The sequence below is a fragment of the Numida meleagris genome, chromosome 12 (assembly GCF_002078875.1).
Source record: "Numida meleagris isolate 19003 breed g44 Domestic line chromosome 12, NumMel1.0, whole genome shotgun sequence".
NCBI lineage: Eukaryota > Metazoa > Chordata > Aves > Galliformes > Numididae > Numida > Numida meleagris.
This window is the reverse complement of record NC_034420.1, coordinates 14786486-14811943: the sequence shown is the minus strand read 5'-3', so window position 1 is coordinate 14811943 and position 25458 is coordinate 14786486. Positions and strand designations below refer to the sequence as shown.

General features: G+C 45.7%; 1 protein-coding gene across 4 annotated transcripts; it reads left to right on the top strand.

Moving 5' to 3' along the window:
- LOC110405447 lies at positions 236-17620 on the top strand. Of its 4 annotated transcripts, XR_002442880.1 has the most exons (11): positions 236-720; positions 1775-1838; positions 3810-3946; positions 4036-4300; positions 9097-9237; positions 9703-9986; positions 10189-10286; positions 15579-15719; positions 16118-16256; positions 16749-16982; positions 17161-17620. XR_002442880.1 is itself a non-coding variant. In XM_021410745.1 (4 exons), exons 2-4 carry the CDS (start codon positions 16194-16196, stop codon positions 17482-17484), a joined length of 621 nt encoding a protein of 206 aa, XP_021266420.1. In that variant the 5' UTR covers positions 15490-15719; positions 16118-16193; the 3' UTR covers positions 17485-17620. The 4 variants fall into 4 exon arrangements, 2 of the variants coding, with proteins under 2 accessions (XP_021266420.1, XP_021266421.1); XR_002442881.1 differs by lacking the exon at positions 3810-3946 and having other exon boundaries at positions 238-720; XM_021410745.1 differs by lacking the exons at positions 236-720; positions 1775-1838; positions 3810-3946; ... (2 more) ...; positions 9703-9986; positions 10189-10286 and having other exon boundaries at positions 15490-15719.

Below are 25458 nucleotides of genomic sequence, written 5' to 3'. Positions count from 1 at the left end.
ATTTCCTTTGTGAAACACAGCAGTTAAAGAACAGCACCTAGCCATCAGTTCTGCTTTCTCTAAAGGTTAAGGAGGTGTCAGAACGTGGCCCAGATCACTGGATGGTGGAACTTCCCAGTTATAAGTGCCATGTAATGCCAGAAGTGGATGCAAGCTATTAGCAATACTGATGGCTTAAATCCAGGGATCATTATTTAAGAGGATAATTTATGCATTTTATTTCATAGAATCATTAAGGTTGGATAAGACCTCTAAGATCGTCAAGTCCAACCATCAGCTCATCCCCACTGTGCCCACTAAACCATGTTGCTCAGTGGGGATACTTGTCATATGGAAGAACGTGCAGCCTTGAAATGGGATCCAGACCACCCAATGGCACTGGTTTGCACATCGCTCTGCTGCTACTGGAGCTACATGAGTGCACACCAGCAGACAACCCAACACTTACAGATGCAGATGAATAAATGGATATGTGACTGGATGTTGCAAGAGATGCGTATTCAGCATTTTTGATCAAAAAAAGAGCAGTTTTTTTCTTGCCAGCTTTAAAAGGATCAGTTGGCTTTTGCAACGTGCTCACCAAGAAGCCTGCAGAGAGAAATCCAGCATGAGTGAAAATCAACTGAGCAACATCACAACTATGTGAAAGGGAAGCAGTAAAAGGAAGGTGTATCTCACCACTGTTCACTTCTAATGGGAGTGGAAGCATTGCACACTCAGGTATCGGAGTCTTTTCTTCACTTCTAAAGCAGTAAAAGGATGGTTTTAGCATTCTCTGATGCTAATTAAAAATGTATTAGAAGCTGAAAGCGACATTAAATGTTGGCCTTTAGAAATTTTGTCTCCCACAAACATAATTGTAATAAAAACTGAAGCACTGAAGTAAGTGTTAGAACATTAAAAATCATAGACTTCTGTGCTTCCACTTTTCTTCTGCAGCAGATTAAAAGTATGACAAATTTCACCCGAAGACACAACCATTAAGAAATCATTTGGCAAATGACATTTTTTCAAACCCAGCTTCTCTAGCCTGGGGAGAGCTTGGAAAAGGTCACAGCAGTGTGTCCCATGAGCGGCCTCTCCTCAAGCCTGAGGGGTAAATCTATGGATCTGAGGCACCGTGTTGCTGGCCCGGGGAGGATGTGATTGTTGGAAACTTCCCCACTAGGCTTTGTGCCACGTGAACCGTGCCACCTCCTCCCCATCATCATGTGTGTGTATGTATCTTTGCTCAAGGAGGCACGTGAGTTAGTGTTTAAATCTCATTTCAAAGGAGTCTGAGATCTTTCCTAAGATACCCTCCTGAATGGGTGCCAGCAGAGGTGACATTTGCTGCACTGATTTGGATAGAGACGTGAGCTCAGTGTGGGCACCAGAACTCCTGATATCACTGACATGTCTGGAGCCCCAGGTGCCTGTGCTTTGGGGGTGGACAGACCCTGCCCAGCAGGTCAGGAGGAGGCAGCAGGTTGTGTGTGCTGCCCTGCAGCATGCAGCCTGTGGGTCACAGCATCAGCCTTGGCAAGCTCCCCTTCAGCAACAGAAACTGGGCTATGCCGAGCAGACACAACAAAATGTTCAAGTCTTGCATTTGGCAAAGCTACGTGCAGAGAGCAGAGCTCATCTTTAGGTAACCAATTTTATAAAAACCCATTTTCTGCAGAAAGGCCGTCCTGTTTCAGTCCTCCATGTAATGCCTGCACCTTTGTGTCTTTAAACCATTCCTCTCTTAGAGTAAAGTGATGATGCTTTTTTCTACCTCTACTTCTTACAGGTGCCAAAATGAGGACCCGAGGGAGAATTATCTCATACAAATCAAGCAGGATGCCTGCTGCAGGGTAAGAAGTAGGCCAGGCAGCCCTACAGCACTGCTCACTGCCCCTTTCTCATTGCTGGCTTTTTGTTGTTGCCAGATGTTAAGATACTGCTGTGCTCTGCCCTATTCAGAACTGGTATTCCTTGGTTAGAGTCCTAAAGACGTGTGAGGTTCTCTGTGTTAAGGGATTTTTTTACTAGACAAAGAATTAATAAAAAAATATTATGTGTCTAGCCACCAGGAAAATTGTATGCCCATAAGGAGCAAGAATGGCCATTTCAAAGAAACGTTTGCGTAACTTCATATCGTCCATAAAACCACACATTCTCAGTGAGAGGAGGGTGGAACTGCAGTCCCCTTGAGAGGGACAAGTGTGGCCGTCCCATGACATGCAGACATGGTTCCATGTTTCCTAAAAGCCATCTGTTTCTCCATTTATGGCAAAATGTGAGCTGGAAGGAATGTTGCAACGGGCTGCTCTCCTCCCCACGGACCGTGCCTTGCTCTGCCACATGCTGGGGGAGGACCACCTCTGCTCAGCTGAGGCTGGGAGCTGGTTGGGGGTCACTGGGCAAAGCAGCAAGGTGGAAAGACCTTCCTGTAAGCTGTAAGTTTGAGCTTGGTCATCACCCATTAAAGCCTCCTCTCCAGCAGAAGGACACCAGTCCTGGCCTGATGAGATCTTGCCTTCTCATTGCCTAGCAAGGCCTCTCCCCTGTTGCCTACGCAGAAGAAGAAAATAAGCAAAACCAATGAGATTTCATCTGGGCAGAAAACTCCTGCCCCTTCCTGCAGGCAGAAGGGAAGTTTTACATCCCATGGGACACTGCTGAAAATAGGTAGCACCTTTCAGGTCCAAAGATGCCTTTGATGAAGCAAGGTGGAATCAAATGTCTGTGCAAAAGAAGAGCTAAACGATATTAGAGAGAAAGCTACTTTTGTACCCATTCACAATGCAGAAAGGATTTAAGTTCAGCCCAGGTCTTCTTCTGGATCTCTAACAGTGCCGATTTCCACTCAGGGAGAACAAATAATGCTTTGCTCATATAAGAGGAGCCATGGCTGCATCTCTTCTTGAGTGACTTTGCCACAGATTAGCCAGGGGGAGAGAGCTGAAGCTCATGATGGAAATAGCTCTCATCAAGAACAAGTGCTCCAGGGACATAGGACTGTTATTAGCTCTCTGTCAATGTTCAGTGCAGGAGAAATGTCTCTTTAAGAGCCATGCATTCCCTCAGAAGACACATTTGCTGGGCCTCTTCCTGTTCTGTCTTCTCACCAGCTGCTTAGCTTGCTTTGAAATGGTGAAGGAATGAGCAGTTGGAAGTGCTATAAGGGTATGCAAGAGGAGGTGGCACACACAGAATGTGTCAAAGGCTGAAATGCAGCTCCTTTTGCATGGAATCCACACAGGTGATGTTCAGACCAGGGAAAGGAACAGCAACCAGAGGATGGAGGGACTGTGAAATATCCCAGCAATGGGCAGGTACTCGCTTGACATCTCAGATGATTTGTTTTGTAAAGGAAGTGAGGGTCTTCCTGGGGCCGGCTGCTGCTGTGACAGCAGAGCCTTGTTTGTGCAGCAGGGCCGCAGCGTCCCCTGAGCGAGAGCTCAGATTTTGGCAGAGCTCACCTAGAGCCAACTCCCACCCGCAGCAATGGGAGCCAGGTGTGATGGAAGGAAATAGTTTTCACAGAATAGACTCGGTGCCGCCGGGTTGGAGCATGTGTGGAACCTCACTAAGGGTCTTTCTGTAACACCAGTAGGCAGGGAGAAGCCACTCATTTGTTCATCATTGCATTGATTTGTTTGCTGGCTGAAGATAAATCAAAAGGAGACCTGAGCCCCACCTGGGGCTTTGGGTGCAGCTGAACACATTCCCCAGCGCTGATTTACAGCTGACCTTCAGCATTTACCATTGTCAGCTCAAGGACTGTGACATCAGGCTGCCAAATTTATGTTTAATTAATGATGAATCCTCCCCATTTCTAGCCAGCTGAGAGGACATGACTGTGCCCCAGGGACGAGGGCGCAATGTCTCCTCGCCGCATCTCTTAGAGCAGGATCTGGAAGACAAGGTTGAGGTCCCTCGTGGGCTCCCATCCCACAGACAGCTGTGTCTGCAGAAGGTCTTTTCTTTGCACTGACCCCATATCCTCATCTCCTCTCAACAGCAGGGTTTGGACATCTAGGAAATCTATCTTTGCTAAATTTCCAGGGTGACCAGCAGACAACAAGGCAGACCTCTGGTTCCTGATGATGGAAAACAGAAGAAATGTGGAAATATGCTGTGGCAAGCCACAAGTCTTTAAGATCCCTTCAAACACTGCCAAAAATTAAACAGGAGAAATGCAGGTCCCTGAGCCTGCCGTGATGGGAGCACTGGGACTGTGAGAGGAGGTGATCTATGGCATGTCCCACCGATCCCCACACCAGGACCACAGTGCAAAGGGACTGTAAACCCCGAGCTCCTTCCTGCCCTGGTAATTCACTTTTTTTTTTTCCCTTCCTTTTTTTCTTAAATGCTTTTCTGAGGGTCGCACCCTTTCATCTGTATATTTTTAACATCTAACATTTTCTGAACTTAAATGTCATCTCAGCTGTATTTTCAGAGCTCAGTTCATTCTGGTTCCATAACCATTCCTTAATGCTTAAAGCACGTATTTTGAATTAGTTAAATTAGATTTTGCTCTGTTGTCAGTGACTGTCAGTTGTGATGCTTTTGACTTTGCAGGTTCAAGAGGCAACACAGTAAGCTGATGTTGGGCGCGTGAATTAGATTTTTAATAGAAAAAAATGCTGCTAGGAAGATGAGGCTTATAAATGAGTTTAGACATGCGTCTATAATTACTACATGCATTTTTTCTGTATACATATGTAGGGATTTTTAGGAAGCCCGTTGCTATGGTAACTTCTTGACTGCATGGTCCATATGTTACTTAAGATATTCTTTTTTCCTTAATGGAAAATTACACCCGTGGACACGGATGGCATTTGTAAATCTTCTAGAAAAGCAACAATTTCCCTTTTCTTCCTAAATGTCATCAGCTGTGCAATGAGTGCCTTTGAAGTTTAATTCTCCCCCTTGTTGGCTCACCAAGCACAAGACGTGCGCTGCATCCAAACCTTCCTTCCTCTGCCTCAAAGCCTTTGCCTTGCTAGAGCCCACCTCCCCTTACTGCCCTCAGCACCTGCCTAAATAAACATCATGGCCATTGACTTCACGGCCCTTCCCTTCCCCTCTACACTACTCTGTTCAAGTTAGAAAGCAGCATAAGCTCAGGTCCAGGTGCATGCACAGCTGGGAACACAGTGTGCTCTTGGCTGCTGCACCACGCTCCCAGGTTGGAAGGGGCAGAAAATCAGAGCCATCCATAGGCACACCAGTACTTCTTGATGCGTTTTGTTGGCTCTGAATAGTCAAAGAGTTCTTTTAAGGTAGTGGCATTTCTCTACTCATCTACTAGGGCTGGAGAAAAGAAGAAGTAAACAAACAAAGCAAGCCAACTCTTGCACTATTGCAGACATTAATTTTGCCTGGCTTAGTCCATTTTGGAAGTTTAAGCCAAGGGACTGGAAATTCACTGCAGAACACTCAAGCACTGTGGCTGAAAAGCAGCTCCCTGAGCTGAGACCCATGCTGCAGTGTTCCTCTTCAGCACATCCACGCTCATACTGTACCTCAGCATTTTCTTGCTGCCATTGGCTAAGAATACATGCACATCTGTAAAATATGGATCTCAGTGAGTCTGGATCGGGGTGGATTTAACTCTGTGTATCTGAAGCTCACCGAAAACTCAGATCCATTAAAACGTATTCTTAACCTTATTTTTTTCCAGCAGTTCTTATTAATGACTGCAGCTTGGAAGCTACTGCCTTTGTTATACCTAAAGAGACGGTAAATGTTGGCTTTTCAGAAACCTTTCTTGGGGTCTTCCACAGCTGCACTTCTGTTTTACATTTGAAAGGTTTGACACCTTAGCAGTATAAAGTTATAGGTTTTATCCCTAAAACTTCCCAAACGCAGTTTCCATTATTAACACAGTTGCAACAGCTATAGTTTGTTTATATTGCTTCACCTGGGGCACATAAACTTAAAGGACTGAAAATACCTCCATGCAGTAAAAGAATTTTATATAATTGCAACCTCTTGCTGTAAGGGACAGCTGGCCTTTGAAAGTTGGGAACTCATTTACGTCATTGAAGTAAAATGTAAGCCTGGGCTTTAAATGGCTGTAATTTATGTTTCTGAAGCTCAAAACAAAAACATGGCTGTCCAAAGGGCAAATACCTTTCAAACACATTAATACTTATAATTCAGCTGAGGACCGTGTGTGTCTACAGCTCCTTGATAGGAGGCCATTGGTGGCTGTCGGGAATTGCTGCATTTTCTTTTGATATTTATTCTCTTATTATCTCTTGTTTGCTTGCATTTCTATGGGTGGTTTCCTAATTCAGCAGTTTTAGATGTTTTCTAATCTGCAGCCCCTGCACAGTCAGAAGGGATGAGTCCCAAAGGTGCCACTCATCATCACTAGGGACTGGGGCTGCTCATGCCCACCGGGTCAGTGTGGCAGTAGGTCTGCAAGCCTTCTCATGTTGCTGAGAAGAGTCAATTCCTTGTGGCCGGATGAAAACCAGTGTCCTGTGAGGAGCATAGCCAGAAATCACCCTTGTGGTTCTTGTGCTGAGCATTTTTTTGGTCCCTGTCTCTAAGCTTTTGTCTGGACACCACTTATATACTTTGGCTTTAGGGCCTGGTTCCAAACAGCTGTTGCTTGTTTAGCTTTTTTTTTTTTGCTAATTTTTTTATTATTATTTTTTAATTTATAACACTTCAAATCCCTCTGGAATGGGCTGACACCAGAAATGTTTGTTCTGGTCCTGGGATGAAGGCACCCACCCATGGTTCAAGCTTTTATGATTTGTAAATTCACCAACACTTATTATGGCATTGCAAAACAACAGCAACAAAAGGAAACCCAACCGCAGCTCCTGCAGAGCAAATTCCAGGCTCAGAGCACTGCTGCAAGCTTGCCAGCTCATCATCACAGGGGAGCCTGCATCGTTTCCAAAGGTGTATTTGCAGATCTTAGTTCTAGCGTGACCATGGTGTGCCTTGGCTCCTTCCAACAGCGCAGGATTTTGTCATTTGCTTTTAATACGGATTCAGATGTATCTGTGACTTAAGAAAAATGAATCTCCTTTTCATAATACTCAGGGGTGTGATGTTGCTGCCCTGCATGGCTCATTGGAGAAGAGCAAATGGCAGATTTTCGTAGTGCTGGATCATGTAAGTGTGAATATTGAAATCGGGTTTCTGGATCAAGGAAACTGTGCAAACTGAATTCAAATTTCCCTTGAGCCTTGCGTGGGTGAACTCCATTTCTTTCCCTTAAGCCACCTCTCTGGGCAAACTCAGTCACAGGAAAACTGAACATAACTTTGGTCAAAGCCCATCTGGCAAAAATGATGGTGGCTATTGAGGTCCATCGTTGTGATGGTGAGCGGGAAGATACGGGTGCGTGCATGGAGATCTCTTAGCAGTTTGCATGCTGACCCTTGCTTAAGTATTAATTTTCCTTCAGAATCATACTGGAAGTATTAAGCAGGGAATTTGGGAAAAACACAGAAGCGGCTTCAGCGAATGTGCTCTGAGCCCTGCTCCCAGGTGAGGAGGGGAGCCTGAAAGCCAGCCCAGTCCTTCCCTTCCCGCACAGCCTTGGGAGGTGCTGTCAGGGCCTGGGAATGTGCTCCTGCACATTACATCCTCCCCTATGGGGGCACAAGGGTTACTGAGGTCCTTGCAGAAGGATTGGCACCAGAGGTCGTTTTCACCCAATTTTTTGGAGGAAGTGAGCTGCTTGCAGTAACTGCTGCAGTAAGTAGTGAATAGGGGTTGGGCGCCTGTGTTAGAAACCCAAGCGTGAGATGATCCCAGAAGCACCAAGGACAGTTGTGGACCTGTTTTCCAGCTCCACCACTGAGTTTGCCAGAGGAAAAAGAGTCAAAGCTTCAAGCAAACACAGTGCTACAGAGCTGCTGCAACCGTGAACGGTTCCATTCTTTCTGGATGTTCAGAACTGAATGCCAAGTGGAGAATATATTCCTTAAAATAAATGGAATGGCTAACTGGACCAGCATGAATTGATGATCCAACTGCTGGTTCACGGCCACCACTGTGAGTGTGTGCAAGTGGTGGGGGACTGGAAACCAAAGAGTATTTCCCTTTATTCCTCCCCTTTCAATGCCACAGGATGGACGGAAGTTTAACGTGTTTCTAAGGATGCTGCATTGAGGAGGTTTGCAGGCAGGCAGGAGCGTGTCCCTTCCTGGGGATTAATTGATGGAGGAGATGCTGTGCTTGGACACTGCTGTCAGTACAGTCCTGCCCTGTGTCACCGGAACCTTCAGTACCTGCTCCGAAACAGCTGCAGATGCTGAGAATTTAAAGGCGAGTCCTTATGATCTGTGGTGGCTGAAATGTCTATAAACACCTTGAGTCTCTCCAGAGATCTCTGTGCTTGCCAAACTCTGCAGCTTACTAGCATGTCTCATTATATGCCGTGTTTCTGTAAAGCCCCCCTCCCGGAGCCTGTGATTATGTGAGAACTGCAGAAAAGTCGGTTTAAAGACCTCAGTACATCCTCAATGCTAAAATAGAAAAAGTAGATGAAGAAACGCTAATTTAATTACAAAGTTGAAAATCTTTAATAGCGTTTAGGACAGTCTCAAGATTTGGAGCCTACCTGTGCCTTTTTCTCCAGCACTGGCAGTTATCAATATTGAAATATTATCACAAAAAAAAAAATCATATTTAAACATATTAGTAACCCAAGGCCGTGTATTGCTCAGTGGAAATCTGCTGAACATTAATCATGAGATTCCGTGTTTTATGGCTGAAATCCAATCAGAAAACAAAACCAAACAAAATCAGTAAAACTAGCAGCATGACTCACCGTGTCTTCCCTGGCTGAAGTAGGATGTCTGCAGGAGTCTAATGTTGTTTTCAAGTAGAAATTTATATATTGCAGAGCTGATTTGGGTGTGCATATCCTTTAAAATGGATCTCGGATCTTAGATGTCCTCTGAGATTGTATGTGTGTCTTAAGAGGATGGACAGGATACTTGGTCTAGAAGAGCTACAAAGGTATCCAAGAGGCAACGTTTTCTTACGTTTTGATTTTAACAGAAATAGAATTTTCTTTTCCTTTTTGAGGGATGGGTCTCAAACGGGATGTTTTGGATTTACACAACTGCACAGTGTTGTCTGTCACAGGACATGGACTTTCACAGTCAGCAAGAGGATGGAGAAGAGCAGAGAGATGCCAGCATGAAACTGGTCAGAGCCACCACCTGGCTGCCATGAGTCTCCTGCAGGCTGAGGAAGGTTGTCCTAAGCCATAGGCACTGTATCCAGGTATGACTACATCAGTGTTGTCATTAGGATCAGGAATCTGGAAGCAAATACCCCAACCATCTCCTCTTGCAGCTTGCTCCCTTTGGCTCGTGGTGCTGCAGCACATGAACTGGATGGCTTTTTGGCTTTTGGGGGATGCCGCATCAGATGATGCACTCCTGCTCACTCAAGTGCTTGGTCACTAATGGTCAGTCAGTACTGGGTCTGATCCCTCTGAAAACACGCAGTGTGGACACCTGCTGCTCAGATCTGTGTGCTGAAGCTAATGCAGATGCAGTTGCCTCGTGACGCTCTGCTCACAAACACACTCAGCCAGCTACAGAGAGACCCCAGCTCGTGGCATGCAGTTCTCCTTTCTGAAGTAGGGTAATTCCTGTCAATACCAAACAAGAAGAGACACTTACTTTTTAAAATTTTTGCATCTATCCACTGTTTTTCTTCCCATCCCCTCTCTCCTCCCTACAGGTGTATTCTTTGTGCAGTAACTTTTCTCCTGGGAAAGAACACGACTTTATGGCAGACAGGAATGCTGACCCACTTGTCTTCTGCTGCAAGCATCCATCAAACCTGGCCTCTGTGTCCCCTGGAGCCTTAATTTTCCTCTTGACAGCAAAGACAAATGACCGCCGCAGGGCTGTTTGCTCATATCTGCTCAAGGTTTCCATAACATTTCTTAAAGATGAGCTGTCTTTTAAACACACATGGAGTTTTCTCTCTGCTGTCACCTACCAGCATGAAAGCAGAGTCAGGTTTGTTTTAAGAAAACTTTACGGTGCCAATCCCCCATACACTTTCCTTCTCTCTATTTTAAGCTTCTTACAGTTCCTATGTGCTGTCAGCTGTAATACTTTTCCTCCTTTTGGGGCTGTCTTGCAGACACAGTGATGAGTTGTTTGTGGTGGAACGACAACAACAACAAAGTAAAAGTAATTGGTTTTCTTGCTCTTACAGCAGGGAGAGGTGAATCCCATTTCATCCACCAGAGCAAGAAGAGGTGTTTGAAGGTGGAACCAGACTGAGCTTTACTCTTGGGGATGGAGCTGAGATCCGTGAGTGCATAGATGGTTAATCTGCATCTCATTAATTACTTTTCGGTTTTTAACAGATTTTAATTTGTGCAAGTATTTCTGAAATTGGAAGTACATCTCTCGAAGGCAACTTCCAGTAATGCCACGGGTGAGCAGAGTGAAGCAATGGTCACCTATCTGCAGACTCTCACCTGCTCAGTGGCTCTGAATCCTCTGCAGATCAGTGCCTTAAAGCCACTTCTCACCATCCCCATCAAACAGACCTGACCTGAGTGCCACGAGCTTGCTGCAGACCAGGGAAGGCAGGCAGAAAACATTAGGAAATAACTGGTTTTGTTATTAAAATCTGCAGTACAGAGCATGGGACAAAGCAATTACAATTCCCCATTTCTCTAATTCCAGAGAGCTTTTCTTTGTAACCGAAATACAACGTTTTAATATAGTCTTTGGCAAAAATGTGCTTCCTTTTATTTTCCTCCTCATGGAAACTTAAGAAACCACTCTGTAACGTCACACACAGAGTAGCCTGCTCCTTTGCTGGGAAACACCAACCGCTCTCGTTTGGGAGGGCCGTTCCAGCCCTGGCTATGATTAAAACCCCATAAAAATGAAGAGATTCTCTTGCCAGATTCATCCTGGTGTTGAAAGACAGAAGAAAGCTGTTGCCACTTTCCAGTTTCCCTCAGAGCCAGGATTTTCCGATGACATCCCAGGGAGGAAGGTCGGTGCTGGCCCACCTGCATGCTGGCTGTGCTCAGCACATCTCTCCTGGCACTGCATTGCCAAGTGCTGCCAAGCAGCCCTGGGGTTGCACAAAGTCTCTTTGGGCTCTGGAATGAGCTCCTTTTTTTTTCATATGAAATCCGTGCAATCCAGGCAAGCCACAGTACAAACCCTTCTTGGGTATTGAATGCCATAATTACATACTGCGTAGCTATGAGTAACTGTGTGTATGGAAAAGAGCTCTCAACTCCACCGCTGTGTCCTGCTGGTATATGTGGCTGCTTTATACACATAGCATAATTTAAACAACCCACGGGCCATAATGTGCCCCCAAATGTTTAGCTGAGTGTCCCCAAATTTGTTTTGCACATTTATCCTTCCATTTGTTCGGAACTTAAATGTTCTTTGACTTTACCCTGTGCCTTTCAGCATTATTTCACGGAAATTCCAATTTCCTGCCCTGAAAGAAAGCCTGATGATAATGAGGAGCTTGAAGCTTTTCAAACAAAAAGGCAGTTTGAGTCAATTCTGCATTTTGCTTTTAATCAAAACTAGTCGTATGCATTTGCATCAACAACGAGCTCAGCCCACAATGCTCCATATGGGCTTGGCTGCTGGCATTCAGGGAAGGGCAGGGGCAGCTGAAAAAGCTCCCCATTTCTCAAAGGTTTAAGGATGACCTTGCAGAAGTGTCGTTTGTCAAGTGTCAAATTTTCCAGAATGACTGGATAATATCCCTGGAAACGTGCCGAGGAGTCAAAGAGGCAAATTCTGCCATGGCCAGAGCAGCAACGCAGCACTCACCTGCAGGGAGAGAGGGGGAAATAGGGAACAGGAAGATGTTAATGGACCCTGAAAGATTTTTTCATGATGCTTTATCTAGGTATTGGTCTTCCGCTTTAGCTGTGCTTCATTTTTCAGCCATACTATATTGACTCTGTTTCAACTGAGCCTACAATAAATAAGGAAGAAAACAAGCTACGGTCCATTAATCCAGACACCTATTTGCAGTTCTGGGGTGTCTACAACACTTGGAAACAGCCTTAAAACTTTTACTGGTCCCCAGTTCTGACCTGATCTCGCAGAACCCCCTCCACGCTAATTCCAAGGAGGTCACACCCAGGAGGGGGTGTCCATATATGGGCAGTTTTAGCACCGGGTCTCTATTTTTGAGCAAATTAATAGCACCCAGAAGGGCTGCAGCACACAGACTGTGCTGGTCTGTTCTGCAGAGCGTGAACAATTAGGAGAAAAGGGGACGGCAAATCACACAGCATCCCTGGACGCGCTGTCGTGAGGGGTTGTACAAGTTTTGCTTGGGAAGGATTTATTTCCACTCATTTTGGTCCTGTGGCTGTGAGAGGCTTGCAAAACCTTTCACCTTCTTTCCCTGGAGTCGTATATATTTTATGAGAAATTTAAGAATTACCTCTTATTAAAATGTGGATAGTGTAATTACCAATAAAAAGCAGATGTTGTGGCATGACTAATGCTTAAAAATGTGTATGTAGCAAGCACGACATAGCAGCACATCCAGGCTTTTCAGTAAGATAATAAAAGTCGTCTTTGTTGAATCAAACTGGCCAAGTCACAGAGGTCTGAAGTTGGAGGGAAGTTGTTATAGAAAACGCTGGAAGGCTCCAAAAAAGGACAGCTTTCCTCCCACCGATCTCCGGAGCAGAGTTGGACTCCAGAAGGTAAAAATGCAAGGAGAAATGACCCTCTTCACCTTGCTCACATCAGGAGGTGTCTGAAAGGTGCCCTGCTCTGAGCACCGTGACTTGCCGCGCTGAGAGCATCCTTCCCCTAAAAGCTGTAATGAGCGTAATTAGTGAACTCCCCGACACCTCGGGCGCTTCCCAGGGGATCCATAACCCACCTGCAGCAGTCAAGATCATTCCCTTGGACCCATCCCAAGGATTCTGGCAAGGGGAATCTGGAACGATCTGCTTGGGCTGACTTTTGAAAGAGGAATGCTCAGACATCGTGCAAATTGAGTTGTACAGTGAGCTCCTCCAGCAGTCTCCGCCTCACAAACATCGGCCATGCACACAGATTGCTCTCCCTTCCTTCCTGGCTGGTTTGGAAAGGAGCATTCCCTGCTTGGAAAGAAGGTCTGTTTTTCAGGGAGGGGGCATGCGTTTTGGAGCATAGGGAGGATCTGTGTCTTGTATGGGGATGGGTGCAAGGGGAGCAGGAGCTGGGGGCACCCACAGGTGCAGGGGGGGTGGAACATCCATTCAGGCAGCTCTGGTGCTCACCTCTGCCTTCTGCCATCACATCCTAGGTCCTTATCTGTCCCAGAGCCCATGCCTTGCCCACACACTGGCAATTCAGAATAGAGTCATAGAACCACAGAATCATTAAGGTTGGAAAAGACCTCTAAGATCCCCAAGTCCAACTCCAACCCACTCCACCATGCCCACTGACCATGTCCCCAAGTGCCACATCTCCATAGTTCTGAACACCTCCAGAGATCGGGATCCCCCCACTCCCTGGGCAGCCTGTGCCAGTGCACTGCCACCCTTTCTGAGGATAAATTTTTCTTAATACCCAACCTGAACGTCCCCTGGCACAACTTAAAGCCATGCCCTCTCATCCTATCGTCACTACCTGGGAGAAGAGGCCTAAATATGAGTGTGCTGGAGGCAGCAGAGATTCTCCATCTTTTCCTTAAGACCCTGCCCTTCTCAATCGTTCTCCCTTAATTTCCTCTGCAGAAAGATTCTACCTTTGAATTGAAAACAAAGAAATCCTCAGCCTGCTCTGGGCACGGTGGCAGTGCGGCTCCTGGAGGAAGCTGCCAGGCTGAGGGATGAGCACGTCCCGTGGGCACACACTGCAAAGGATGCACCTGTGGGGATGGGATCTCAGGGGCTGCTCCTTTCCCCTTTGATGGTTTTTTCCGTTCGCTTGTACCAGCGTTAGCTCTGTCATTTTGGGAAATGGAACTAAGACACATGCATAAGCAGCCCCTGACAGCAATTAGTTCTGGCAGTATTTTTGTGGTACTGAATTTCAATGAAGCCGGGGTTTTCGGTGCCTGAACACTTCATTAGCTGCTGCTATATCATCCTGATGCAGTTGAGATATCACATTATAATAAACCACATTTTACTGCAGGCAGCAACAAGGATAATAAATGAGACGAATAATAATTCAGGCTATTCGCAATCATCCCTATGCTTTAGAGCTCTGGAATTTTTGGTAAATAGATGGAATGCTACATGAGGATAAATCTTATTCTGAATTTCTCAGTGACTCAGTTATTTATGGGCATTTTTAATGTATTCTTAGAGAATGTGCTCCACTTTGTCACACTTGCCAGTTAAACACTGAAATACACGCACGCTGTTGTGGCAATAAGGAAAATCATCTGTCATTTAGCAGAAAGTATTTGCAACCTGAATGAAGGAAAAGAGATGATAACTGTTTCAATGCGAGGTATCAGGAAGTCTTTGTATGTTTCTATATATTTACAGGATATAGTAAGTATTTATACTTTTATGTAAGTATGGAAATATGTGGCTTTTGAAAATGCCTTGAAAGGCACAACTGAGGCATTCCCTTCTTCCTTTTGCATGTATCAGCCAAAGAGAGCAGCATTATTCTGTCGCAGCAAAAGGAAATTAATACTGATCACTGCCTTTGCAGTAATTAGTACGGAGATGGAAAAAAAAATGCCTGAAACTGATGCTATTTCTGTTGAAATGTATCCTTCCACCTGAGTCACATTGGCTGGTGGCCCATCCAGCAGGCTCTGTGGGGCTGCTGAGGGCAGCAGAGGAGCGGCCCTGGGGTGCTGCCTGGGGTCACTGAAGGGATGGAGAGGACAGTTTTCATAGCCAGGGGGAACTGAGAACAAAAGCAATCCATTTTCTGAAGTCTCTGTTCAGCACGTTCCCTGGATGAAGTTCGTACATGTATTTTCGTAATACAAACTTCCTCCCAGATCAGGAATGTGATTTGTGTGACCTGTGCTGGTGAACTCACCCTGATTCACCATTCCTGGAACTTGGAAAAAAATGCTCGTTTCGTTTTCAAGAGAACATGTGGGGAAAGCTCAGAAATACAATGAGCTCTCATCAGCCCCATCCACCCCTACCCAGCTCAGGACTGCTGGGTTTCACCAAGAAATGTAATCTTTGTGCCAAGCAATGAAATGCCCACGCTGCCATCATTACTGGTGGTTTAAAATGTATGAGAGCTTTCTAGTGGAGTTTTTCCTCGTTTTTCCTTCAAGACATCATCACAGTTATGAAAAAACTTCCTTGGAATGAGGGCTGCTCATCTAAGAATCTGAGAAGCAAGCAGTGTAAAACTTAAAGGTTTCCAGAGTAAATGATGGTTTCTAAGTGTGTGCTGACTGGGTAAAGCTGGGAGTCCTGTAGCATACCTCCTATCTCTTCTTTATAGTTATAGGTGATAACTACTCAACAAAACCAAAGCCATGGGAAAAAGGCTAACAATGGAAAGAACCAACCTGCTTCTAAAAGAAGGGATTTATGTGTGTGATGAATGCAATACAATCCAAATCCAAAACAATCATTTATAAGGGGCTATCTCAGTAATTTATTTTCTCTCTGATAGGGATAAAAGCAACTGGGAGTGGGACAGTTGTCCCTCACTTTGTGATGCTGTCCTGGAACCCCATCACCAAGGGAACAAAGCAGACATGGGATGGTGCTCTCCCTACAGGCTTTCTCTTCTCCCATGCTTCTTGGGTACCTGGTAACTATAAAAATGCCCTCTGTCTCTCCCCTGGGATCCCTTGGGTTGCAGTCATGTTACCCAGATGTGTAGATTAAGGCCCCTTTGAATGAGGTATTTGTAAGCTTTATTTAAAATACTAAAAAAATGTAGAGACTCTATGACTTTATGGCTATAAAGGGACTGTATTTTTCTAGGACAGTTGGTGTTATAATAGTGATGATTTGATAAATGGACTTTTCAATTAACAAATTGGGAGCTGATTTCAAATATCAGACCCAAACTAATTCAAAACCTGGAATTGCATGTGCCTCTTTGAGTTGAGTGGGAAATTCAAAAAGAAAATATCTGGGGGAAAAGAGGGTTGATCCAACTTTTTTTAAGTTTCTACTGAAAGTTCAATGTTCTTCCATTTCCAGAGCATTCAGGAGCACTGCTCGTCTACCAAGATTTTCAGGAGATCATAAATCAGAGTAAATCAGCTGTGGGAGTCTCATGTCTTTGGTTTGGAATCTGTCAAGGAAACTCATGCAATTGGTACATTTAACCTCAGATCAGGTAAAAGCGCTGTCTCTGCAGGCCATGGTTCATGCTATGCCAAACAGGAGTAAAAAATCAGACAGAAGGGGTCGGAGATCTGAACTTTTATTTCTGAAGTCTACTCATTGCAACCCTTCATCGGGACAAGGAAAATATGAAAGGGCCTGCATCAATTACTAAAGACTACTTGAGAAGGTAGAGGCTAACCTGTATTTGGATTTAACTGAAAACTCTACTTGAGAAATTGTTTCAGGACTCAATAAGAAAGAGCTGATTTTTTTTTTACATCATAACTAGTTATTGAAACTTAAGCTTTTAAATAAAATGCAAATATTTGCAGTGCAAGGAGGCTCTTTTTCCAGTGTTTTAGCTGAAGTCCCAATTTTCCATCACAAATAGCTTTGATGGGAAATTTCTGACCGCCTCTCTGTTTATCTCAAGCAGATCATGGCAGAGAGATGGGAGCAGGTACTGGTCTTTATGGGCCCATCTTCTCTCCTTGCCTTGCAGATCAACACAGAAACAGAAGAAAGCTTTGATGACAGCAAAGTGTATGCTGAGAAGAAGGAGAATGTGAATTATTCAGCCATCTCCACAGGATATTTTCCATATTACAGATCAAATGAGGAGCAGTTTGTCCAGCCTCTCTTATATGGCTTAAATGCAGAGGGAGATAAGCCTGACAACAACTGGAAAGATGAAGGAGAAGGTGGATGTGCAGAGCTTGGTGGAGATGTTGAGAAGGTAAACTGCAAGGGAAATTTCTCCCCATGACTGTGGATATCTATTGGGCAACATTCCCATTGAACAGGTGGCATTCATCCCTCCTTGAAGGACACGTAACTGTAATGATCATTCCAGTGTGTCATCCCCACTCTTCCACGTATTCACACCTCACCTCCTGTGTATGTGTTTCTTACAGACCACCCACCCAACTCTGGGGACAGAGAGGAGGCCATGTTCTTCCATGACCAATGTAGAGCCAACATCCCAGCAGCTCCTAGGAGGCAGCAACTTGGGAAGCTGCCTGTCAACCTTCTCCCTGTCCAGCACACCGCCAGGCCTGGACCAGCCCTTTTCTTCCAGTGGATATTTCCCTTACTACAGAACAGAAGCAGAGCTCTGCATCGGCCCAGCAATGTGTGACAAGTTTCTCACCAGGACAGAAGTTTCGGAGAATGAAGAGGGAAGACAGGTGGAAGAAAAAAACACTTGGAATTTTGGTGCCAGATGCCTGGTGTCCTGAGAACAAAGCAGCAAGTTTGTCAGCAAAAGACAGAGGCTGATTTAACACAGACGTGAATTAGAAGTTCTTGAAAGCTATAGCCACATGAACATCTGTATGAATATGGAATAAAATATACACCTCCCTTTGAATTAAACGGTAAGTGAGGAGCTGGACTCTGTAATGACAGCAGAAAGCAGCAGGGAAATGCCTGACTTGGGGAAAATTCGCTCTAGAAAACATGATGAAGGAGGAGGGTGAAGATCAGAACCGTGTTTTCCTGTGACGAACCCTGAAGGATGGAGCCTTGCTTGAGAACTTGCTTCCTCTCATGAGGAGAATCTCCCAGTACCTCTTGGTCAGGGTGAGCCCTCCTGGTAACACATAGTTCCTTGTGCTGGGCACAGAATTCCCTGGTTCTCCTGAAGAACCCATGTCCTGCCTTGCTGGTTGGGATATGGATATACATTTTGTGCAGCTGCACTCAAGACCAAATGAGAGAGGTGACCACACAGATAAACAAGAAAAAATTCCCATGTTTACAAAGATAAAAGATAGTAAATCCACTTACAAAGTCAGCAAATAATCTGCAAATTGAAAATGTCCTTTTTACCTTCTATCCATACCCCCTGCTCCCCCAGTATGGTCTGTACACAGCCAATGGTGATCTGTTGTTCATGGGAATGTGTGACAGCTGTGAAACGACAGTGCCAGTGCAGAAGGGATGTGCAGCCATGGGAAACGGCCAACGGGAAGAAATAAGAATTATTTGAATCTAAGCTGCTTGGAGGAATTAAGTGGAGACATAATTTCCAGTAGGAATTGGGAAATACATTTCCTCTCCCCTCCACTACAATCCTTCCATTGTATTAATGGCATCTGTTAGACAACAGTCATACACAAGAGAAAAAAAGCATTTTTATTTAAAACCTTTGTCAGTAAAATTTTTTGAACACATTTCCATTATGTCTGTCTTCATTTCACTTGCACAGTCAGTAATGAAAATGTTCCTGATTACTTTAATATGTGCGACTATGGGCTTCTATAGCGTCAACTCTGGAAGACCTGACAACAGCATCCAGGAGCAACTTGACGTTGGTGAAGCTTCACTGATTTACACCAGATGAGGATCTGTCCAGAAAAGCTCAGCTCAGTGTTTTCTTTGCAATTGAGAAATGTTGCAACACGCTCTCCTTGCTGCCAACTATGTCACCTCTTTGAGACACCACACAAGTTGATGAAACACGTCTTTTTCCCCTTCCTGCTACGTGTGCAGACAATTTCTCTTCAAAGCAGACCTATTTACTCCAACTATTTAGTGTGTCTGTGAGTGCTTCTGTAACGATTACATGTCGGTAGCAGTAATCTCAAATGGATCTCTATGGTTGAGTTGGTGCCAACTCATCCCAGTGTCCACACGCAGCTGGCTGGGTTGGAAATGGGAACACAGGTAGGGCAGCCAGTGTGGCTTCCCCATCCATAGCCCCTGCCTGGTGCACACCACAGCATTGTCCCATCCTGTCACTGGTCCTCTTCAGCCACCACCTTCCCAATTAATAAGAACCAAGTCAGGCTGTATGGAAGAGGCTTCAAACACAAAGGTTTATGCGTTGGGTGCGTTGAAAGGAGGTCATGCCATATATTTGGGGTTTTCTGAATTCAACACAGCAGAGAAGGGAAGGAATTCTGCCTTGAAATTGGGTGTGATTTAGTCTGAGAATATTAAATTCAGCATTTCTATACATTCAGCATATTAAAATAGCTCACACTATGTAATACCAAATCCACAAATCTCTCTTACTTCCATTACGTAGAAAATAACTGCTTTCTATCGGCTGTACTTGATAATTTATGGGAACGACAAACATCTGAAATCAAGGATTTGGAAGATGAGAATATTACAAGCTTTACCCTTCTGGATCAGAAAAGTCTAGTTTTAAGCAAATGCCAGCAAATATCATATCATACGATGCCATCTGGAAAGTGGAGCTGAACTCATGTTTTTAATATATTTTCCATACAGCTTTGCTCCGAGGTAGAAAGGATGGGAGGCAACGTTGGACGTTTCTGTGATTCTCTCTAAGGCTTACGCTGCTTTATTACTTTTCCACATAGCTAACATCCTGTACACGGACAGCAAATGATTTTTCTCAAAGTGATCGGCGGATCGGATTGCTGCCTTCAAGAAGACATCGTGTACCTTTGCCCCAAGAGAGGTCCCAGTGCGCTGGAAACGGCCAACCATTGGGTTCAGCCGAGCACACCGACACCGTATTTCCTTTCATCTCTTTATTTGAAAAATTCATAATTATTGCTCTAAACCCCTAGCACTTCGATATTGCTGGTCTTCTGGAGTCTGCAAAAACAATCCGCAATTACTTTAATGCATGCTGTGTAGTCTTCATTGATCCCATTTAAGCTTTTAATCTCGTGAATACACAAAGTTAATTCATGAAGCAAAACAAACAAACCGCAGCCAAAGATGCGCTTTCATAACAAAAGCGGTGATGACCGTAACTTTGGGGATTTATTACAATGCAGGTTCTTCTTTCTCAATCGCTGATGTTAGATTTCATTTGGAAAGGAGGAAATAGGACTTAGTCACAATGTTTGTTAATCCGCATGCCCTTAGGGAAAAGCTGACTTCAAAGTCAGTGGAAAGGTTCGCACAGATATTGCAGGGTGTGGAATTTCTCTGAAATCAGCTAAAAGGTTCCTTCTCTAGTAAAGCACTTTGGGCCTTAATTTCTTGACCCAAAGCATCCTAAAATCTGTGAGAACACTCTCTCAGCCTTAGCAAGCTTGGGCCTGGGCTCCCACTTTCCCCACCTGGTGCAAAGCAGCAGCTGAAATGTTCACTCCCTATAAACCTGAACCACACCAGATGCTGTTTTAGGGAGAAAATGATCTCACCAACATCCAGGTGTATGTGTAGTGCCTCCTGCCCCAATGGCTGTGGCTAGCTGAGCTGTCTTCCCTCTCTGAAACCTTGGTTATGTCGGCATATATGACTTAACTACTTTGAGCTCTGTTCGAGATGATGCTTTTGGCAAGGAGCACTTATCAGGAGCAGAGCCCAGCGTTAAACAAAGGAGTTTACGCAGGGCCCTTCCCAGCAAAACGATGGGGAGGTTTGGAAGTGACTCATGGACACGAAACAAGCTGGCTTCCATTCAGAGCCTATTTACAGTGAGCGATGAGAGGATACCTTGAAAGGGTAAAGGGGCACGTACCTCCTGCGTAGGCACCAGCACACGCACAGTGCTGGCAGTGGTAGTGCCCACAAAAACAGATCTGGATCTGCCTAAACAGACAGATATCCATCTATCTAGATAGATGTTCTCTCTATTTTCACTGGTACGAATGTGTGTGGAATCCAAGTGAAGTCTCTGGCCTGAGCAATCATTACCCAGCTACGAAAAGCAAAGCTGTGCTGAGATGAAGGCGCAGGCTGTCCTGCCTGTAATCCTTTCCTGGATAATGACACAGGTGGGAACAGATGAGGAGAGAACAAATAAGCCCACTGACCTTCATGATCCCCCATAAATCTACCTGTCCCTACCCCGGTGCTACCAGTTCTCATTAACTCCCTCCAGGCTCCTGGGCTGCTCGGGGCACTTTGGCCTTTCCCAGGAATGAGTGCTGATGAGGTTTGCAGGTGTTGGGAAGGCAGCAACGCCAGCACCTGATACCAGTTAGTTAGTTAGCAGTCTTTATTTTGGCTTCTGCAGCAGCCATTGTGGTCTCACATATGGGAAAAAAAGAAAAAGCATGAGCTGCGTATTTTAGTTAGCAGTGTTTTATCAAGGCTGGTGTCCTTGGGCAAGGTCCTGCTACTAAATTTAAATAGAGACGTGAATTCCCCAGGACAGCCTTAGGAGAGGATCACCTGGTGTGGGGGGCTCCTCCAAGCTGATGTTGGAGAAGTTGTGTTGGGCAGTGCAGGGAATGGCTGTGCTTCCAGTGCTGCTTTTCTGGGCACATCCGTGGCATTTTCGCACAACTGCTATTGCATGGAGCACAGCAGCGTGCAGGCTGGGGGGGGAAAAAAGGATGCAGACATCTGGGGGGATGAACAAACCTCGTTTTGCTATTGGACCAAGGTGCAAACCTGTTCCTCGTAGGCTAGTATTAAGTGATGCAGTGAAATGCAAGCAGCTAAAATGGGAGTTCCAGCTGGAGCAAGGGGTGAGGGCAGCGGGCACTGTGTCAAAGCAGAGGGAGTGTGGTGGAGGGCGAGGAGTTGAGGCCGGGCTGGGGGAACAGACATCGACCTGGCTGGGAGGCACCCATTGGTGCGGAGCTGTGTTCCCTCTTTCCCTCTCTGAAGCTGTGCAATGGTTGAGACATCAAAAAAGAAAAAGAAAAAAATGCACCCCAAACTCCAGTGCAGTATGAACCTGAACAATAGTGCTCTGACAGCTGCAGAGCGTTTGAACAATGTGTCGGATGGGAAAGTCTGTGAACTCTCCCGTCTCACCCAGGAGCACGAGAGCTGCAGCTTTTCCTGGTTCCTCTGACCGTGTTGTCCCCATAGCCTTGGGACCATCAGTGTGTGGGATGCGTGCAGGTCTGGGGGAAAGGGGAAAGCACCAGGGAATGGAGCTGGCAATGCACGGAATGAGTATGCAAGGTTGTGAAGCTTTGCCCCAGCTCCTCCCCATCCCATGCATCCTTCTGGGGACTCAGCGCTTGGTCGCTGTGTTGGGTTGGCTCCCTAAGCCCTCCCCATTGGGCAGCAGTGTGCTCATTGCTTCCTGAAGACCTCGCTTCCTTACAGCATCCTTACCGATGTGCGCGAGTGACAGCATCCCACGCCAAGCAGCTGCCCCATTAGCACCTGAAGCTGGGTAATAACAGTGCTTAATGAATCTTAAATCTTTCTGTCACAGTTTGCTTTCATTAATATTTACATCTGGCAGATGTACCCCCATGGGGGAGCTGGAACTGCGAAGCATTAGGCTGCTGCATGCAGCTGGTATACATGCAGTGACTTGGAGGACGTTCTTCTAAGCAGCACATTAAGGGCAATTTTATTTTCAACTCATTGTTAATGCTGCCACGCGTCAGCCTGGAGAGCAGTGCTTATTTTAAGCCCGCTCGTCTGATGAAATAAATAATAGCAACACAATACCAGTATTTTCAGGAGAAGAAGGTCTAATGTAGAAGAATGGTTGCATGCTGCAACCACTGGCACGAACACAGGGGTCAAGCTCAGTGAAGGGTACAGCACTGAGTTGCTAATTACAACAGGGTGTCATTTAAGGCTTCTTTAGCAGCCAGTGATGTCAAACGCGTGCTGTTTTCCAGTTGGATATATGTGTTCAGCTGCTAAGTCTTCTGCAGCACTTTTGGAAGAATAAACATTTAATTAAATGATCTCTTTGAGTCCTTATAATTGGGCTGAAGCCCGTTTGTAACTAATTCATACAGAATCATTAGCCAAATGTTTAATTGGTAATTACACTATGAAAACAAATTAATCCCCGTACTTCCCAAGCCATGATCCTCTGTCTATGCAATGTAGCAAGGCATTTGGCTCTGGTCTACGACTGTCTTAATTTATTTCTAGTTATCCATCAAAGCCCTGGCTACTCATTTTGGAGTGCTGGGATGGCACAGGAAGCCTGAAGCTGCTGAACACATTGCTGGGAAGGGCAGCGGTTCCTGCAGCAGCAACTGGAGCTCACTTTTGGGTTGCATCTTGTCCTCTTGATGTCCCTGATGGCCGTGGCTTACACTGAGCAGCCTGAGCATCCCTTGTGCATTCAGCCTCTGAGAAAATATTGCGAAGGTGTGCCTGTGTGGCCATGCAGGAATGTGGGACTGGAGCCTGACAGGACATATCCCACAGAAGGATCCCGGTTAACCACGATTCACTGCTGTCTGATGAGTGGATAACCAAAGAGCTCCAGTTTACCTGAATCACGTCCACCTGAAGCTTCTTGCTGTCAGATTTCAAGCACTCAGTTCCAGCTTCTGAGCAAATGAGGAGTGAACGGGATTGAGGTAGCAGACAGTAAGTGGGTAACAGCCCCTGTCTCTGGGTGTTGGCACTGTGACAGCACTTTACTGGGCAATTTTTACCAAAAAGGAAGCCTACACCACTAAGTGACACAGTAGACACTGGGTCCCTCATGCTCTAGGTATGATTCATGGCAGCTTTAGGCTTTTAACAGCGTAAGTAGCTTCACTGAAGCTCTAGAAATGAGAGTCAAGCCTGTTTTCCAGCTTGGATGCTCCAGGGACCCTGTGCTGATTGCCAGATTGCTTCCTGGATGAGAGCGTGACTCGGCCATCAAACATTTTTTTACCCTTTGTATTCGGTTTTATGTACCCAAAGCTGCTCCTAATGGGGTGCAGATGTTTCTCATACTCAGTTATCACGGAAAATGGACAGGAGAAGGAACTACTGAAAACTCCAGAGGAGCTGAAGGGAAACCACAGCACTCCTGAGTCACCAGCAAGCAAATGCTGATGGGCTTTTTTTTTTTTTTTGCCTGTTCAAATATTGCTGCTGCTGTCCCACAGGGAAAAGGAGGGACAGAAATCAGGATGACGCAGCTTATCAAGGAACTCTGAAGTTTAATAAAACAGGAAAGCCCATAAAACAAAGAGGAGAGATGGCAGCAGGGAGCCTGGCAATGGGTCTATGAGGGAAAGGAGCAGCTGGGGTGCCACCAACACCAGCGCTGCTGGCACTGATTGCACTGAGTGCAGCTGCTGTGTTAATTGCAGCTGAAGTTCGTTCCCTTTGGGCTCTCTGGTGCTGCATGGCTGGGACAGCCCCACTGATGGGACTTGAGGAGGGATGGGGCCGAGATCAGAGCATGGCCGGACACAGAACCTCCAGGTGCAGCTCCCAGGTCTGGGTTGCAAGGGCTGGAGAGCACAGTGCAGTAGCAGCAGTTAGTGGGCAATAAAACAAGCTGACAGGTTTCTGTTTGCTTGTATGCACAGCAGTTCTGTACGCCTCCTTTTTGAAATGATTTGCATCTCTTTCACCATTTTTCCATTAAGCAGCAACAGCAGATGTAGTGGGATGATCCTGGGGCAGTTTGGGAAGTGGTCATCCCGTGTTTTGTTCAAGTCACTGGGAGCCTTTTTCTCATTCTTGCTTCTCTTTTCTGCCTTTTTGCAATCCAGATGCCTTTGCCATTGGAACAGCAGGGACTGCGTGCCCTATCCGAGCAGTGCTGAGGATGGAAATGGGAACTTGCCTCCTCCCTGTGCAGCCCACCCTGCCTCTGGGAGGGTCCTCACTCACCACTGCCCATTCTTGCCCCAGTGCTCACGTAGTAGCAGCCAGAAAGTTCAGCCAGCTTTGGGCTTACTCCTCGGACCAGATGAACTTAGTGGTCTTTTCCAACCGTAATGACTCTCTGATTCTCTGACATTACTCTTCCTGATAGGAACAGGCAGAAAGCCACAGAAATGATGCTGAAATTAATATGAAAAGAAAATAACACAGACCAAAATAATACCGACCAACCAAAAACACCCTGAGAAGGATCGTGGTGTTTGTGTTCATATATATCAATGTCACAATCCAGACTGGAAAGGGCATTTGCCACCTTTGGCCCTTTCCAACCAGTCTGTCAGCAGCATCTGCTAGCTGGCACCTGGTGTACCCACTGAGTGGAAAATAATCACACGTGCGGCGAGGTGAGAGCTGAGAATCACAGACCTAAGGGTGGTCTGCATCACCGCCGGGTGGCAGCATGAGAGGAGACCCAAGAGCATCCAGGAATAAAACCGTGGCAGGATTTGTAAGGGAAGAAAACAGCTTTTTAAACCATCGCGTGGTTGATGATGAGCAAGGCATGTGTGTTTAATGCTGAAATGAAATGGATTTGAAAGCTCTCATGGAAAAATGATCTCAGTGAGTGCTGTGAAAGCATCCGGGGCACTGTCAGCCGGAGAGGTCAGCGTGCTGGGCACCACCTGGGTCTGCCCATGTCTCCATCCCGGTACCCTCCCTGCGAGCCTTCTGAT